General features: G+C 41.2%; 2 protein-coding genes and 1 long non-coding RNA gene across 4 annotated transcripts in view; 2 read left to right on the forward strand and 1 right to left on the reverse strand.

Moving 5' to 3' along the window:
* On the forward strand, positions 1-7286 carry opn8c (opsin 8, group member c). The gene is made up of 4 exons (XM_085247589.1): positions 1-1859; positions 3070-3363; positions 3486-3817; positions 6032-7286. Exons 1-4 carry the CDS (start codon positions 1757-1759, stop codon positions 6527-6529), a joined length of 1227 nt encoding a protein of 408 aa, XP_085103715.1. The 5' UTR covers positions 1-1756; the 3' UTR covers positions 6530-7286.
* Positions 3058-17848, reverse strand: part of LOC146558069 (uncharacterized) — an 18883-nt gene continuing 4092 nt past the window's right edge. Inside the window, exons 3-4 of one of the 2 annotated variants that reach the window (XR_014888659.1) lie at positions 14986-15104; positions 3058-3236 (exon numbers count right to left, since the gene is read on the reverse strand). This is a non-coding gene — a long non-coding RNA (uncharacterized LOC146558069). Of the gene's footprint in view, positions 3237-14661; positions 15105-17848 lie in introns of those variants that run through there. The other variant, XR_014888658.1, reaches the window with a different exon arrangement.
* The window catches only part of tagapb (T cell activation RhoGTPase activating protein b), a 21450-nt gene continuing 16671 nt past the window's right edge, over positions 13070-17848 (forward strand). Inside the window, exons 1-2 of the mRNA XM_085247587.1 lie at positions 13070-13331; positions 17725-17810. Of these exons, the coding sequence (XP_085103713.1) occupies positions 13257-13331; positions 17725-17810 (161 nt within the window). The 5' untranslated portion in view covers positions 13070-13256. The remainder of the gene's footprint in view (positions 13332-17724; positions 17811-17848) is intronic.

Raw genomic sequence — 17848 nt, forward strand, 5'->3', positions numbered from 1 at the left:
AATTAAGGATTTTCAAATGTAGATCAATTATCTGAATCATTAAGTTTTAAATACTTGGTTTTTGGTTTGAAGGGCTCATGAAATCAGCTCACCAGAAGTTTGTTCTAACCTTTGTGAAGCAGGCATCAGAACATGATTGCACCGAGGTCATAAAGGGGTGGACAGGGTCAACAACAATAACCAGGTAGCCTCCGACATGCAAATGAACCCCCCCCCACTATTACGCCATCAACAGTTGATACAAGGCTTGATGGATCCATGCTTTCATGCTTGCATTTATCCAATTCTGTGTTGCCCATGTGAACTGTAGTTCAATTTCCTTTTCTTGACACAGGAAACCCACACCGGGTGTCACTCCTGCTGCAATCACCATCTGCATCAAGACTTGACGTATTGTCCATTCAGAGATGCTCTTTTGCACATCTTGGATGAGTGAGTGGTTATTTGGGTTACTCAGTTTTCCTCACTTCAAAGCAGTCTGGCCATTTTCCTCTGACGTCAACAAGGTATCTTCACCCAGAGAAATGCTGCTCACTGGATGTTTTCATTTTTTTAGGCCATCTTCTGTGAAGCCTAAAGATGGTTGTCTGAGGCAGGCTGTCTGACAACCATACAAGTCACTTATATCACTTTTGTTCCCAATTCTGATGCTCAGTTTGAACTTCAGCATGCCATCTTCACCATGTCTACATATTAAAATGTGCAAAATGAGGTGACGGACACGTCTCCCAAGAAATGTGTGGCTCGAAAAGAACCACAAGTGAATCTCCGTTTAGCAGCTGAAACAGCAGGTCCTAGTTTTAACAGGTTTTGCAACACAGCTTTCAGGAGTGTACACTTGCATGTAATCCACTTAATCTTCCGAAAAGTTTAGCAAATACAATTTTGTGCATTGGGCTCACAGTGTGTGAGCCATGCGCAGGTTTTTGAGATCTCTAGACGTCACCTATCAGTTTCTGACCTCTGCATGGTGACATGTTGGTCTTTTGAGGCCAGAAGTGTCATATTTGGATGAGAGGGTGACTAATGCACCAAACTACTAAAACACTTAATATTCACTCACCAAAAAAGAATCATAAATGTCCCAGATGGTCTATATTAGTCAAAAAAAACTCCCATTAAAAATGCTTCAAAAGGAACCACAGCATAAACACAGCTTGCGATGATCCACCTACAGGTGGAAATGAAAGCAGCCATGCCACCTTCAGTTATAAAACACCACCTTCTCTATAGTTATTGTGAGGGCAGAAATAAGCCACAAAGAATGAAAACCAGTCTTTGTACCACGCTGTGAAAAGTTCATCTAATCTCTTAAGTTTTTTGTTTTTAATGTGGAAGACTGACTCTCTTATAGACCCAGCTTCAACTGGCCGCTGGAGGAACTGCAGTTTCTGGCTCTCTGATGTGGTTTTAAGTTGAAGTCAACAAAATGTTAAGGAATCGTAATATTGCAGGATTAAAAATAAACTAAACTATAATACCTTAGAATAAATGGAAAAATAGCTAGTTAGGCTGTTAAAGCCCAGGCTCTTGGAGATATTGTGGTGGCATTTGCAAGTTAAGCCAAAGTCCTTATAACGTCCTTGTCTATAGAGCTCCTGGATCCCCATCCTCAGTGTATTTGAAGGACATCACACACTTGAGTTACCATGGCGACAGAACCCCATGCATAAAAGAAAGTCAGCCTCATCTCCCTTTGACAGACAGGACTGGATTTCAGCCACTGCAGCATCAGCAACACCAGCAGCAGCGACCGATGCCTCTGAACTCCTCTGATGGAAACCGGACCACCTCCGCCTTCACCTCCAAACTGACCCCAGCTGCTGACATATGCGTGGGACTGGCCATCTTCTCCATCGGTATGCTGAGTTATCTGTTCTCTCTATTTCTGCTTTACCTGGAAAACAAAAATGCTGTTGACTATTTTTTTTTGATAAGCTTAATTCACGCCTTTAAGTTATAAAAAGTGCTTTAATTTCCACTAAATATAAAGTATTTAAACTTTAATCATTTCATTTTCTTTTTCTTTCCATTGGTTCGTTTTCAGTGAACTTCTCAGATCTTATATTTGACTTTTATTTGTCTGCAGGGCTCAGTCGCTCATTAAACTAGTTACACTTGACTAGGAGCGCTGAAGGTGTGCATTGCAATAGCAGTAACTATAAGTAAGGATTTAACCTGTATTGTGTTGTCACTCATATAAATGTGTGCTCGGTTTGCCTCTAAGACGTCAATAATCCAGTTATTCTGCATGGTGGCTCTCACTTTGATATGTACGACCTAAAAATGAACTCCTAGCATGTCAGACTGCTGGGCAAATAGTGCAAAGTGCCCATAAGAAGGTTATTCTGCTAAAGATGGTTTTCTTAGATTTTCCACACAAGTATACAACATCTGCCAACATCAGGTGATTCTCAAACTAATGAGCAACACTTATATTAACAGCTGGATATCGCAAAATAAGAGGGAAATATTTGTTGCTGCTCCAAAAAGTCAAGAACAAAAAAAATTGTTCCTATTTGTTGTCCTTGAAACACAGTGATCAAAACAGGAATCTTGGCTGAAAAAATCAAAATGTATTTGCTTATGTGAGTTTTGTGGAATTTATTTTGTTTTTTCAGGGGAAAACAAATCGCACTGATGTAGTCAGAAAGCCTCAGTTATCAAATATGATACCCTCAGCATTAAGAGTTTAAGTGTGTTGTATTTTATTTTTATGTATACTTTTATATTGCTTTTTTAAATTGCCTTGAGGCATCATTGTGAGCCTATGTTTTTATCTTTATATTAAACAACATTGACATTATCTGTAATTAAATGTGCTATTTAAGTAAAACTGACATTGGCATATCTGATGGGAACATTTTCCATGGGATACGCTCACTTTAAAGTAATAACGATGCCCTTTTGAAGGTATAAAATATGTAAACATTTTTTGGTTTGTCTCAAAAACTTTCTAAATGTTTGCTAACATTTTGGTCATAGCAATTATAAAAATAGTGTTGCTTCCAAAGAGGCCAAATGCTAAACGAATGCAGCAGTTTCCTTCTGACCTTCTTCCCGGTGCAGCTCTGCTCTCTGTAATGGGGAATGGGCTGGTGCTGGTGATCTGTTACCTCAGGAGGAAGAAGATGGTGGGCTCGGAGCTGCTGTGCGTCAACCTGGCTGTTGTCGACTTCCTCAGCTGCATCTGCTTCTACCCGCTCGCCATCCTGTCCTCCTTCCACCACGCCTGGCTGGGAGAAAACATCACGTGCGTTTACTACGGCTTCGGCTGCTACACCTTCGGCTTGTGCGGCATGTTCACCATCACTGCCATCAGCATCATCCGCTACCTAAAGACCTGCTACAGCTTGGCTTACGGTGAGGACTGTTGTTGTTAGTTAATAAGAATTTGATGCTAAGAGTAGTAGTTTCATGTAACTCATGTCCCAAATGCCCCCAATCTTGCAGTCTCTATCCTTTTTTTTGCCTTCTTGCTGTAGCTGTGTGGCTGAAAGGAACCAACATCCGCCTCTTGTGCTGTGCTATCTGGCTGGTTGCTACAGTGTGGTCCAGCTTCCCTCTGTTCGGCTGGGGCGAGTACGTCCCCGAGCCTTACGGACTGTCCTGCACAATCGCCTGGCAGGGTTATCACACCTCCGCCAAGGATGCCTTCTATGTCATCTGCTCCTTTGCCTGCTTCACGCTGGTTCCCGTCCTCCTCATTGTGTTGTCGCAGTGCAGGATCCTCTACAAGGTGTCCCGCTTCTCCTACTTGCTGTCTGCTAGGGGCATCCGCAACAACCTGCGCCGCGCTGAGAAGCGGCTCTCCATGGTGAGCTTCAGTCTTTACATTATATCTGCAGACTTGACAAACACACATGAACTGAGAATGTTGAGAGAATCCAGTCCAGGCAGCGCTCGAATTTGCTGCTGGGTGCACACCAACAGGAAATTCTCCATCAGTGGTCGAATAGTGCCAAAAATGACCACCCGTGTCTCTTCCTGATAACTGATCCTTGACCTCATCATCAGATAACTACACCAAACTAGTCAGGTCATATGAAAGAGAACAACCCGAATATCCCGTGAAAAACATCACTCAAATACCACACCTGTAATTTTAAAGAAAAATTAATATATACTAGCCTATAAAGTGAAACCAGATGCTTTTCATATTGAGCTCAGCTCATGTTGTCTATTCACACTGGGGAAATGATTAAGTGACCATGCAGCAAAGGATATTGAATAAGGAGGTGGCACGCAGGAGGAAAAGAGAAACACCACAGAGAAGATTCAAGAATGTAGTGATGCAGGATGTGCAGAGGTGTAACAGAGGAGGATGCTAGAGGCAGGATGGAGATGGAGGCAGATGATCCAGAGAAATTAGAGAGATTTTTTTTTCCATTTACATGTAAAACTATGTTCGGCACACAAGGCAAAAACTTTATAAGAATTAGAGTTAAATAAACTGTCTTTATAGAGTTATCTCAATATGCTTTATCTTGCAAAGTAAAAACCCTGCAATATATTAGCAGCTGGTGACAGTGGGAAGGAAGAAGTCCCTCCTGACAGGAAGAGGCCTGCAGCAAAACCAGGCTGGGTGTGAACCATGAATATTACAACAGCAGGGTATGGCATTAAATGAAAAACAGGCTAATAATTAGTATTTACATGCTAGTTGCCAGTTATATCTCCTTTCCTTTCATATGGGATGGTCCAGTGTATCTTAAAGGAGGTAATAAAGAAAGCAATGAAGCATCTTTCTTTAAGTTTTGGAGCTTTTATAATTTCGAACCTTTCTCTGTAAAATTCTCACTTTGACCTCGTGGCATTAGATCAGACTTTATCAGTTATAGAGGTATCACAGTACTAATGCATTGTGAAGGTCGTACAGGCATTCACATCTTTTACTCATCAGTCATTACTCATTGCTTTCATTTAGCCCTCTGTGCATTTTTATTGTGGTTGGAGATCGGATCTAAACTTAGTTCTTCTTGGAGTTTTAAGGCAACAGCATATCTTGGTATGTAACAGGGTTTTGAACAAAGCTGATAATGACATGTATCTGTTAGAGACTTTGAAGCTGGAAGAAGAGCCTCCAGCGTTATCTCAGAACTAAACATTTGAGCCTCTTGTCTCTCCAAGTTGAGTCACACTTTATACTTGACTTGTCTTTTGTCTGTAGAACCTTTGATTTTGAATGTTTGACTGTCCTGCAGTTTATCACAGATACATTTCAGCCACATCAATCGATGTATTCTTCCTCTGAATGGAAGGGAGGATGTAATCAGTTCCGTTTGTCTATTTGTGTTTGTTAGCACTCTACTGTCCACAGGATTTCACATTTCTTTGTGATGGTAGATACCAATAACAGCTCAAGCTGATTTAAATTTGCTGAAAATCCCCTCGAGGTCACAACAAACCAACTTTATATTACTCACAATTTTTTATCGATTGTCTTCGTATTTTACAACAATCTAAACCTTGGGGGATACGAGTACCTAGGTTGGTTAAGCATTTGACCTTGACCTTCACTATTAGCACCCGAGGTCAAAGCTGACCTTGAAAAAAAATTCAAGAAATCCAGAGTACCAGGAGAGAGCCCACGAGGCCCAGAACACAGTGTGAGGCCCAGATGACCAAGAGGTTGTAGGGAGGAGTTGCCTCTGCTATGTTTTTTCTATTAATATTTAAGGGAACGGAAATGGGTTCATTCCAACCACACGAGATGGAAAAGATAAAGTGAAGGTAAAAATAACAAAAATATCGTTATATTTAAAAGAAACTCGTGTCGCTTTAAAAATAGAATTAGTGCCATAATTTTTTCCTGAACACGTCAATATTCACATGACCGTACGAGATCCGTTACTAGGAAAGTGTAGACATGAAATATTCAGTCTGCTGCACCACATGATCTTTGCTTTGTTTGAAAATGGATCGTTTCATAGGAAACCAGTTATTTGTGTGTCAGAGATGATTCATCAGGTCTCTGATTAGTTTCCAGTGTACTAACTTACCCTCTTTACTCTGTCGCTTCCCCTTCCAGATGTTTTTCTGCATCAGTTTGGGTTTTGTAATTGCCTGGGCTCCCTACGCTGTCGTGTCCTTCCTTTTCATTTTCCACAAGGAGCACCGGTACATGGCTCCGGAGGGTTTCGTGTTTCCCGCCCTCTTCGCCAAAAGCTCCCACATCTACAACCCATTCATCTACTTCTACTTCAACAAGACTTTCCAGCGGGAGCTCCACCGGCTGCTTCTCTCAACCTACCACAAGCTGGGAGGAAACCGAGTTGGGGTCCACGTTACCACAGCCCATCAGGCCCCAAACCCCATCCATATTCAGCTCCAGGAACAAGGATCCAGCCAAAAGAATAAATTGGGCTCGTCTCAGGGTGGAACTCAAAGCAAACATAAACGCAAAGTACTGCAGAGCAGCAACAACCACGACAGGCTGGTGTACACCTGCTGGGGCTCCACATCGAAGAAAGCCTCCACCATCTCCAATAATAAACCTGCCAGGGCCTCCATGCCTATCTCTATATAAACAAATTAATTAGGAGTCATTTCACTAATGTTTGAGAAATTGCTGACTTCATCATGTATCCCAACAACCATTAGTCTAACCCACGTGGGCCAGGGTACCACGTAGTGTTGCATTTGAGTTCACTGAGATGAGCAGTTCACATATTTGGGCTAATTCTGTGTTGCCAGTGTTTCCCCTGCAGTGGCCGCAGCCTGCACCACTCTGTGTGTGTTGGGGAAGTTTTACAGTAAGAAACTTTTACCAAATGTCATCATCTATGTGGTCTTAACTGATCGTAAAGAAAGCTGAAGAGGTAAAAACCACATCAAAACTGTACAGATATTTTTATTTTTTGCTATTTTGTCTCGTTTCTTGACTCGTGTTGTTTGGATGAGCAGCTCTTGAGAAAAGCTGCGACCAGTCTGCCCGTTCTGCACGACTACGTTTTGAACACACACTCACACACAATCAGTGAATGTATCTTTGTCGCTGTCCTCTTTTTCAAACAATAACTTGCCTGCATGTGATACGTTTGCAGGCTCTGTACTGCATTTGCTGATTTTGTAACTTATGCGTGAGACTGTGAGAACGTATTTCGACCAGTGTGTGTCCAAATACTTCGACTCAGAGAGAAAGCATGTGAGGACTGTTCACAGGCGTCAGACGAACTGGAATTCAGCTTGACACTGGAATTTCATTTTTTTAAAACGAGACTTGCAGTCTTTGAACATTTATGTAATTTGGACATTTCAGTGTTTCATTTTTAATAAACTTATAAAACAACTCAAAACCTGTTTTGTTTTGTTTTTTTCTTTTTCATTATGAAATATTGTTTCTTGGCATAGTGGCCATTGTTGTGGGTTTTTTAGGCACGTCTTAATATAAATGATTCATCATCAGTGTTTTAATCCCTATGTTGCCACACTAACAGCTAACTTCTGGGGAAAGCGGTGATGATTTGTCAGCCCAGACTGTGCCACGAAATTTCATCACAACTGGGGAAACCCAGTTAAATTGTTTTTTATTTAGTTAAATATTTTCTTCTGAAATAAATAAATCACTTCATCAGTGTGGAAATGTAATAATACGTCTGAATGACGACAACAACAACAAAGCCTTGATTATAAAAACTAATCATTATTGGGTGCCATTAATAATTTAAAAGGGACTGACTCTGTGCGTCTGCAGTACAACAGAATAATTGATCGGAAGTACAAAAATCAAAATTGTTGTTCAAATCGGTTGACAAAGACTGGACCACAAAACTGTGAATAGAGCATGTGAGAAGGTTACTTTAAAGATGAACAACACAAATCCTTGACAACTATTTTAAAAAGAACTGGTGTGAAGGAGCGAAAAATCCATAACCTCAAAGAATAAGACGGCTGGGATGACTTTAGCAAAAGAACAGTTCAACAAAGAAATATTAGGAAGTTATGAGATGGAAAAACTCCAACCAGACATGATTATTTACTGGTTCAAAGGCCGAGTCTGATCCTCACAGAAGCCCTACCTAAAGCCCAAAGAGCGCAAACTAAATACTAAACATGGGAACTCTGATCTTCAGTGACGCCATTCGTGTCGCATATTTAAAATAAACGCACCCTTCCTTGACATTTTATTATCTCATTATTAAGCTTATTCATTCACATTTAAGTGTAGCTGAAGTGTCTGGAAATTAATGAGAAACATTAATACAAGACCAGATCCATCTTAACTGAGAAAAAGGCTCCAAACCGGTCTATTCTCATTGTAATTATTTTCAAAATCTCTCAGGATTCTCGCATTTTTATTCAGACCATGCAGCTGTCTGAGGGTTCAACAGCTGCATGAACCAAAGCAATAAAGTTTCCTCACAGAGCAGAAATGCGAGGCTTCGTCTCGTGTCTTAATGCTTGTCTAATAACTTAATAGCTTCTGAAATGGTGATCAGTGGCTAAACGATTTGTCTAGAGCTCCTGGGGTTTAGAAAGCTTATAGAGGCACTTCCTCAAATGACTTGTGGTGCCTTGATTTTTGTGTAAATGTGTCTCTAAACAACTGAAATTTCACAGCATAGTGAAGCACAGCAGATGTATTATTTCCTGTAGCGCAAAAGCTGAGCTATGAGAGGATACACATTGACCTTCCAGTGTAAATGAGCAACTGTTTGCTGTTTACAGTTTGTTCCCGTCTCACAGAATGGTCTAAAAACAGTTACTGCTTCTATAAAATAAAAAATAAAAAAGATAATTATCAAAGTCATGCACGATCAGCTTGCAGGTATGCTAATCAAGCTTTTTGCAGAGGCTTTGACATTTGATGCTTGTGCAGACCGCCAAACAGTTTCCCACAGATTTTGTGTGTGTGTGAAGTTACATGCATGCACAAACAATTCAATTCAATTTTATTTATATAGCGCCAAATCACAACAAAAGTCACCTCAAGGCGCTTTACACACACATGCACAGAAAAAACAAACGGACTGAACGTGACCAAGAGGGCGACATTTCTGTCTTAGTGTACCAAAGCACCAAAATCCTGGACTCCGTGTTTCTATCAAAGCTCTTTGAAGATGAGCAGTGAGATGTGTAGCCGGTCTTTGTTTATGTGCTGGCGATGATGTAACCTCTCTTGACAATAGGCCGCATTGATGAGCCACAAAGCAGCTCAGTGTTTCCCTCATCATCCAAATCAGCAGGAGAGCTTAATTGCATCTCGCTGGTCTTCATCTGGAATATTACAATGACGCCAAACACTCACCAGAAAATGCTTTGAATGCTTAGCTATCATAGCTTTTTGCAATGCACTTGCTTATGTTTGTTGGCTTTCATGTTTCTCTCTCTGCCTTCGTTTAAATGTCGTCGCACCTCCGTGTTAATCATTTGCTCTTTGTTGCAGTGGTTAGCACTGTTGACTCACACCAACAAGGTCGTGGGTTCGAATCCACTGCGCGGCTCTCTCCAGGTACTTCAAATGCAGACTTGTTAGGTTAATTGGTGATTCTAAAGTGGCCTTAAGTATGAATGTTATCATCTCTGACGACTGACGACCTGTCCAGGGTGTACGAATCCAGCCCACCTGTGACCCTCAATTGAAGCATTTAAGAAAATGGATGGATGGTTATTTTTCTGTGTGTTGTTTTGGTTTAATTTCACCTCAGTGTGCTCATATATAGTCCCGTCTTTGCTCCAATCTACTGTTTTTGTTTCTTTTTGGTACATTCTGTTTCTGTGTTTAATCATTTTTGCACACTAGTATATTTAAACACATCATCAATCATGTATTACTTTTAATTTGATTCGAATGTGATACTCTTACACATGTATTCACAATTTATACCATTTAAAAAAAAACAATAAACTGTAAAACTTTTTAAATGGACTAAATTAGTACATTCTTAGAACAAGCCCATCACTGCCAGCAGACAGGAAAGATCAAACCAGTCATGAAAACAGAGGCCTCCTCTGAATTGGCCACATGCTGAGCTTTTGATAACTGCATGGAAACTTTTCCAAACAGGACTAAACAGAGTCCTCCAGGATCGTGGCCAGCTCAAAATCTTTACAGAAAGGCAAAGGTCCTGTTTGTTTGTTTGTGTGAATGTTTCCCTGCTGATAAATTAATTCTGGAGTTTCTGGAGCTTGTGTTTTCTTGCAGGACAGGTGTAATAAAGAGATTTCTGTCTGTGACCCATAGTAGGAAGGTTTGAGATTTCAGTGCTGAGTGAGGGCAAAATGAAAAAATAAACTGGGTGAACGGGGCTGTTAGCATACAGTACGTAGGAAAAAAGTGCAAAACCATATCTCAAGCTTTTAACACTAAGATATGGCAGGCCACCTACAGTAAACTGGCAGGCCAATCAAAGAGCTTTAATCAGAGAAGCAGCCAAGAGGCCCACGTTAACTCTAGAGGAGCTGCAGAGATTGACAGGTGGGAAAATCTGGACTCCCCAAATCTGGCTGTTATAGAAGAGCGTCAAGACAGAGGCCATTGTTGAAAGAAAGCCATAAGAAGTCTGCCACAAGCCATGAAGGGGACACAGCAAAGGTGCCCTGGTCAGATGAGACCAAAATTGAATCTTTGGGCCTTTATGCAAAACTGTACATTGATTTGAAAACACAATCCCAGCTGTAAAACATGGTGGTGGCAGCATCATGCTGTGGGCACACTTTTCTCCTGCAGGGAAAGGGAAGCTGCTCAGAGCTGATGGAAAGATGGATGGATGTAAACACGGGGCAAACCTGGAAGAAAACCTATTAAAGGCTGCAAAAGACTTGAGAATGGGGAGGAGGTTTGACCTTAAACATACAGCCCGACTTAAATCCTGTTGAGCACCTGTGGCAAGACTTGAAAACTGCTGTTCACAGACACCCTGCATCTAATTTGACTGCACTGGAGCTATTGTGCAAAAAAGTCAGAGTCTGCAGTCTGTAGATGTGCGAAGGTGGTAGAAACAGCCCAACAGAATTCAGTTAGTGTTACATCGCCAGTAATTAGGGCTAGGGGATGAGAGCCCTGTTATTCGTAAAACTTTTTGAACACCAAGCATCATTTTTCTTCCACTTCACTATTATGGACTAGTTTGTGTTTGTCTATCTTTTTTTTCAAATATAAAGCAGGAAGTAAGTGTGTGAGGTTACGTGGCCAGATTAGAAATGATATCTTCAAATTATCTCGAGACACTTTCAGGCATTCGTGATGTCCTGATGTTTAGTCTGTCTGCTGTGAGATACCATCAGCTCTATCAAAATAGCACCTGAGCTGGGGGACTTTTTACAGTGAGTGGTTCTCTCTGCCAGAGAAATGACATTTATTATGTGCTGAAAAAACATTTTCTCCTCCACAGTACACTGGCAAGCATGATTTCAAGTTAAAGGGATTGGCCCGACAATCAACCACAAAAACCACAGGTTAACAGCCACAGCTGTGAAAGGAGAGCAAGAAAAACATTTTTCTGAATCACAAAACCTTCATGTTCTTTGTCTAGCAAAACAAAAGTTTTCTGGGAAAAGTTGTTTTTTTTTCATCGTTCGTCTATAGAAACCATTAAAGGCAAGAATATAGTCTTTATTTATTTAATGTTTTGTAGTAGAACAAAACTGTTCTAATTTCTTTGTCTGATTATGGCCTTGAAAAGTGGCACAGTGAGAAATGGTGATTAGCTTTGTGAGTATTTATTGTGTTGAAATAAAGAGTTGTAGTCAGAGGTTTACATACACTCATCATGGGCATGAATGTCATGGCGATGTTGGGCTTAATATGATGCACAAGTTTGAAATTATTTTGGATTTCCTCTTATCCACACAGACTCATTGAGCTTATAGGACTTGATAGTATAACCTCTTAAGTAATCAGCACTGCTTAATCCCTCATGTCTTTAGTGGGAGAAGGGTAACTGCTTCACTGGGACACCTCCAGACAGCAACCAGGATCCCATGTGTAAATAAAAGATTTTAAATGAACTTATTCTTGTATAGAGCCTTTCTACTCTGGAGGACTCTTCAGTACTTCATACAACATGCCTTATTCGCCCAAGCACTTTTTTTTAAAATGCTGATGTGCTTTCTATCTAGCAGTCATACTCCGATGGATGCATCAGAGATTAATCCAAGTAATACTCTTCACCGCTGATGTGTCCAACTATATCTCCATGCCGGAAAGAAAGCTTTGCCTGCTGCATGGGTTCCATGGTTGGCTCCAAAACCGAGGCAAAATCAGTTCTGTTTCAAAAAGATCAAGATAGGGACAGCCACAATACTATAAAGCACAAGTCCCCCTGAAAAGTGAGAGTCAGGAATACGGCTACTTCCATCTTTCACATACAGTTTATGATATAGAGTAATGGAGGAGGTCAGGATGGATATGTGAAGCTATAAAACAATAGCTCTTTCCACAGGAACTTGCTGTTTGTTTCCTGTTTCAAAGCTTTGCGACACACATACTGTAACCACACTGGCAAATGTTCTTTAACTCAAATAAAGCATCCGTTTTTGAACAGAAAACAAACTTTTACTCCTGCACTGTGACATCATCACACGATAATTTATCTATTTTTTAACTTGTGGTTTGCGTGAGAAGCAGAACAGGAGGTGTGTCTACCGCTTGACTCTGATTGGCTACTTTTTATTGCACCACTCTTTAGGTTTGCCCGCTCACTCTGGGAATGGAATTATTTTAGACTTAAATACATACTTGGCTAAAAATTGGCTTTGATTTTCATTATAAACATTCAGAAGTACATCTCTATATGTTTAACAGGGACGTGGGACCGATCTGTGAGGCCTTGTTTTTCTGAGGAACCTGTTGTCACGGTATCTCACCCTCGTTAGTCTGGAAATGAGGACGAGCAGGCCATGAGAGGATGCAGGCCGATCTCATTATGGGAGGAAGCTGCCTCGCTGAAGCGTAACGGGACAGTCTGGGATGATCAGACGGAGGAAGTGGTGGCTTGGAAAAAGGTTTTAAGGGGGCGAGGGGGGGTTAGAGTGGCACTGCAGGCCCAGGTCAGCCACAAACACCCCCCCTCCCCCTCGCTCTTCTTCTGTGTGCCAGCCTGGCCTCCATTGTTCAAACCCTCATTAGCACCAGTTAGAGAAGAAGCTGTTGTGGATGCGCTCCCCCACCACATTCACAGCAGAGCCCTCAAACCGGGACGCAAACTGCTTCTCCTCTGCTTTGCCAAGTGGAAACTGTAAACTGACAACACAGACTACAGCACAGGACAACAGAGGGGTCGAGGGCTTCCTCTGGGATCTGAGACACCAGGATGGACGGTTCAGATTATGGAATTGGAGCAATGAGGAGAGGAAGCTATGATGATGGTGCAGCTTCACTGCATCCCGTAAGTATGCGCCCATTATTTACTCGCAAAGGTGATAATCGTGACAATTTTGTGATATCAAAAAGAAGAGTTATTTTGATCAGTTCCTATGCGTCTGTGAGGGGTTTATGATCAAAGACGCAGAGAGGAAATACAACATCACAACACTGACTGACTGCTGAAATGTGATTACATGACAGAAAGTGGGTGAGTGGGAGGGTTCAGGTAAAATTGGTCGTTCCAGATGAGGTTCAAAGGCGTGTGGCAAGTGAGAGGTGTAGCGATGTAGCCTCTCAGAGCTTCCACGGAGTGCAGATGCAACAGAAGCACGAAAAGCTGCAAGAAAACATCTACGAGCCTTTCAGGTTTACCGCAGTTTGTTAACTGATTATTCACTGATTTGGCCGGATCTTCATCTAAGTCAAAATTAGATAAACCAAATAGCTTTATAATACGGGAACAATTACATTTGATCTCTAATGAAAACCTTAAACTTCAAACTCTTCTGTTTAAAAAGCGATTAACAGCTCGCTCAGCTTAGCCAGGTCCGTCAACAGATGATGGACCTTCATGAAAGAAAGTTTGGTAACAAGCAGTCAGAAGGGGCCAATCTTAGTGTCTAAACCTGCAAATTTGCATCAGTGAGGTCTCTAATTTGGCCAAAAGGTGAATTTAGGCAGGTCTTTCCAAAGATGAGAGATCCTCACAGCAGAAATATGTTAACCCCCTTTTAAGGCTTGACGTTGAAACGGCCAATCACAGGGTCTAAACCTGCAAACTGGCTTATATGAGGTCAGCATGTGTGCTATGTAGATCGGGGCAACACACAGAAGCACTTTAAAAGTGCCTTTTAATCAATTCCATAACATAGAGGACATCATTGGATTTGGAGGTTTTGATTTATACAATTCAAGTGAATTCAGTTTTGTTTATACAGCGCCAAATCACAACAGGCTGGCTCTCTGCTCACTGCAGTTGCCCCCATTGATGAGTATTTTTGCCCTCACTTTATCCTGAACCCGAGCAGATGAATCCGCTTTACTGTGAAATGGCTAACCATAACCCAACCTACACTTCAACTCTCGCCGTGGCAAGAGTATACACAAGGCATCACCACACAAAATGCTGTTTACAGAGGAAATCGCATTTTTTTGTGGCAACTGCTTTGTTTCCTGTCTCTACTAAGCAATGCACGCTTGTTTCTTTGAACTGTGATAATAATATTTCCGGAACCGACACCTATGATCTCTCCTGGATAGGCTTAGGCACTCAAAACTATTTGGTTTTATACCCAAACCTAGCCAAGTTACAGCCATAGTAATAAAAAGCATTAATTTATCGTTTCCCTGGTAACAAGAAGCTTTATTAATTCTTAATAGAATGAATATTGAGTGCATTGATATTCTTATTCTTATTGTTGTGATCAAGAGAAATTAGCCCCACATGGACCCTCCTCTGTAAATATCAAACGTTCGGTAACGGAAGATTTTCCCAACAAGTGTGTTTAAGAAAACAGCCGAGCGTGAGATACTTCAGAGGGTGGGTGCTGTTGGTCTATTTGTTGACTGTGAGAGAGAAATATTATCAGCTTTTCCAAAAAGAATAAAAAAAAGTGTTTATTAGACAACAGCAGAGACTCTAAAAACAAAGCAAATCTCCATTAGATGGGACCTACAGCTTGTTAATGGTGACACTTTTGGTCCCTTAGTGGCGTGCATTTGTGGTTCCAGGATTCAGGTAACAATGAGCCTCTGTGTCCTCCGTCGCGTCCGTCATCAGTCGGCGGACTCCGAGCTGCAGGGACAGAGGCCAGAGAGAGACACTTTGTTAAGAGTTCCAGCTCTTGTTTGTTTTGTGTTGTTGTTCTCCTTCATCTCCAACTCTGCTTCATCCAATTTCTCAGTTTGTCTGGCAATTAGAGCGCAACATCATCATCCGCAGGAGCCATAACAAGGATGGAGAGAGACTGTTTGTTTTCCTTCACGCAAATGAACAAATGTCCAAGTGCGTCGGAGTGTTACCCAACAATTATTAGGCAACTTCAGAAGTTCCTCTAAACTCTTCAAATGCATTCAAAACTCCCCAAAGAAAAGCTGTTTACAAGAAAAAGGTAGAAATAGTAGAAATAGACTATTCATCCATCAGTGCAACTAAGTAAAAGAAAAGTAAGTTAAGGAAGATATACATGTGTGAATAAACAAGCAAATAAAAGAGAAATCCTCAAACACAGATCCAGATGGACTGCTCTGAATATTTCAGAAACAGCTGATCAGCTTCGATTTTCCCACATAACCATCTCTAGGGTTTACTGAGAATGATCTGAAAAAGAGAAACTCTCGGGTGAGCGACAGTTCACTAGGTGAAAATCTCTGGTTGATGTCAGAGGTCAGAGGAGAATGGGCAGAGTGCTTTGATCTGATAGGAAGGCAACAGTGACTCAAACCAACTCACAAGGTATGCAGAAGAGCATCTCGGAACACACAGCACATCAAATTGTGAGGCAGATGCGCTACAACAGCAGAAGTTCACATGAGCTCACTAAACTGGACAAGAGCAGATCAGAAAAATGCCATCTGGTATGATGAGCCCTGATTTCTTCCCTGATTTCTTGCATTTTGTAATGTAACTTGCTGCGAACAACATGAAAGCACGGATCCCTCCTGGCTTGAGTCAACGTTTCAGTTTCTTGGTACACTTTAAACTCCTTAATGCTAACTGGGCATTATTTAACCACCGCAGCCTGTCTGAGCGTGCCGCTGACCTTGTTCATCCTTTTATGAGTACAGTGTAATTACCTTCTGATGGCTGCTTCCACCATCATTACACACCATGAATGTTTCTAGCACCTTGCACCTGTGCCACGAAGAATTAAAGGCAAACAGGGAGGTCCAACCCTGTAATACCAAGATGTACCTAATAAAATGGCAAGTGAGTGTCTAGCTGTTATGTTGTCTAACTTTTCTAGTCATATTAATAGATTTAAAATGATCAAAAGTGTTTTTGATAACCCAGGAAAATAAATATTTTTTTGTATCTGAACTTTGTAAATAAATGTGCCTTAAATCTAAAAAATAAAATCAAACCTTGAGACAGAGGCGTAATTTCCAGGGGGGTTAGGGGGGTTATATTTACCCAGATGTATTTATTTATTTAGACAGAGATCTTGACCCCCCCAATGTTCAGCACAAAGTTACGCCGATGCCTTGAGAGCAATAAAACAAACCTTTTTAATGCTCAAATCAGTGTTTCATATTTGTGTCCAATGACTTGTGTCGACAATTTTATCACCTGAAGCAACTCTTTCAGCGTTTTCAGCGTTCACGTGAGATTTGTTTTTATTTGCAGATCGTTACGCGGCCCGATGCAAAAAACCTCGACACCAACTGCAGTGAGAAAATACAATCAGGCAATCAGCGTCCTAAACTACCGAGACTGAAGCTGATATGTGATGGAGGAAGTGTTTGACCCAGATTTCAGAGCTCGTATGTGTAGTTATGGCTTCAGTTTACCTTCGCTTTCCACACAGATTCTCATTGGCCCCTCCTTCATGCAAACACGTGAGACGTATTCAGTGCACACGGTGCTGACTAATTTCATGGAAGCGTAGTCTTGAATTTCAAATCCTCTCTCGGTTGTCCTTTGTCACGAGAAAAAAAAAATCTTATTATTGCACACAGATGTTTGGCCTTCAATATAGATGACAACTGAACCACACAGGAACTCATTCTTACATTTGGCTATCTCGTACAATTCCTTATATTTGAACATTGTATATTCTGTGCTAAGGCACTTGAATCCTTCAGTCTTCAGAAGAAGCCTTTATCTGTCCCCTACAAACATTTATTTGTCCACATGTATTCACTTGTTAGAGCAGAGAGGGACGACCTTCTGATTGGAATCCAGAGCATTATGCAGGATTAAGTTCAGTACTCAATACTTTAAGCAGTGAAATGTAAAATTCACCCTCTGAAGGGTGGAAATTGGTAAATGAAAGTACTTTGTGTTGTTTGCTTTCATTTCTTTTCTTGGTAAATGTATTTACTTTAATGGAACCTCTGACTGAGCAGCTATTTTAAGCGATTAAGCTGCCTTTCTTGAAGCTGTTCCTGTACTCGTTTGTCTGCAGGTGGAAGGTCACTAGGGAATAAGTTATTTCCTCAGTCTAAATATACGCTTGACTGCGGTCACAGCTCCGCCATCTCTGCCATCTCTGATTGCGGCCCAATATAAAGTGTATCCGTTATTAAATTTCGCAAATCAGCAAACCTTCTGTTGCGGTTTTCTTCCCTGACTGAAATGCTTCTGTGTCTCTTGTGTCTTGTCAGCAAAATGTTGACAGATATGAGTTAATGATTTTTATTTTCCCGGCAGACACAAAAGGTTTTGTTTATCTATCACTTCTGCTTTCTTACAGCACCTCAGACACTTGGCTCAGAGACGGCGCTCAGCTCCATCCCTGGTCTTTGGGAAGGCTTTGGGGATGCCATGGTCCCCTATCAGGTGTGCAAAAGACTCTCTTATTAGATGCATTTACACAT

This window comes from Mchenga conophoros, linkage group LG15 (genome assembly GCF_057382185.1).
Source record: "Mchenga conophoros isolate Kocher_MC1m ecotype Shallow Benthic linkage group LG15, M_conophoros_male_GT1.1, whole genome shotgun sequence".
NCBI classification, from domain to species: Eukaryota; Metazoa; Chordata; class Actinopteri; order Cichliformes; family Cichlidae; genus Mchenga; species Mchenga conophoros.

What these genes read in the sequence shown, in the direction of transcription:
- opn8c (XM_085247589.1), top strand. Translation starts at nt 1,757, where the DNA reads ATGCCTCTGAACTCCTCTGATGGAAACCGGACCACCTCCGCCTTCACC. An exon ending in ACTGGCCATCTTCTCCATCG is followed by an intron (nt 1,860 to 3,069) that starts GTATGCTGAGTT and finishes TTCCCGGTGCAG; the next exon opens with CTCTGCTCTCTGTAATGGGG. An exon ending in CTGCTACAGCTTGGCTTACG is followed by an intron (nt 3,364 to 3,485) that starts GTGAGGACTGTT and finishes TTCTTGCTGTAG; the next exon opens with CTGTGTGGCTGAAAGGAACC.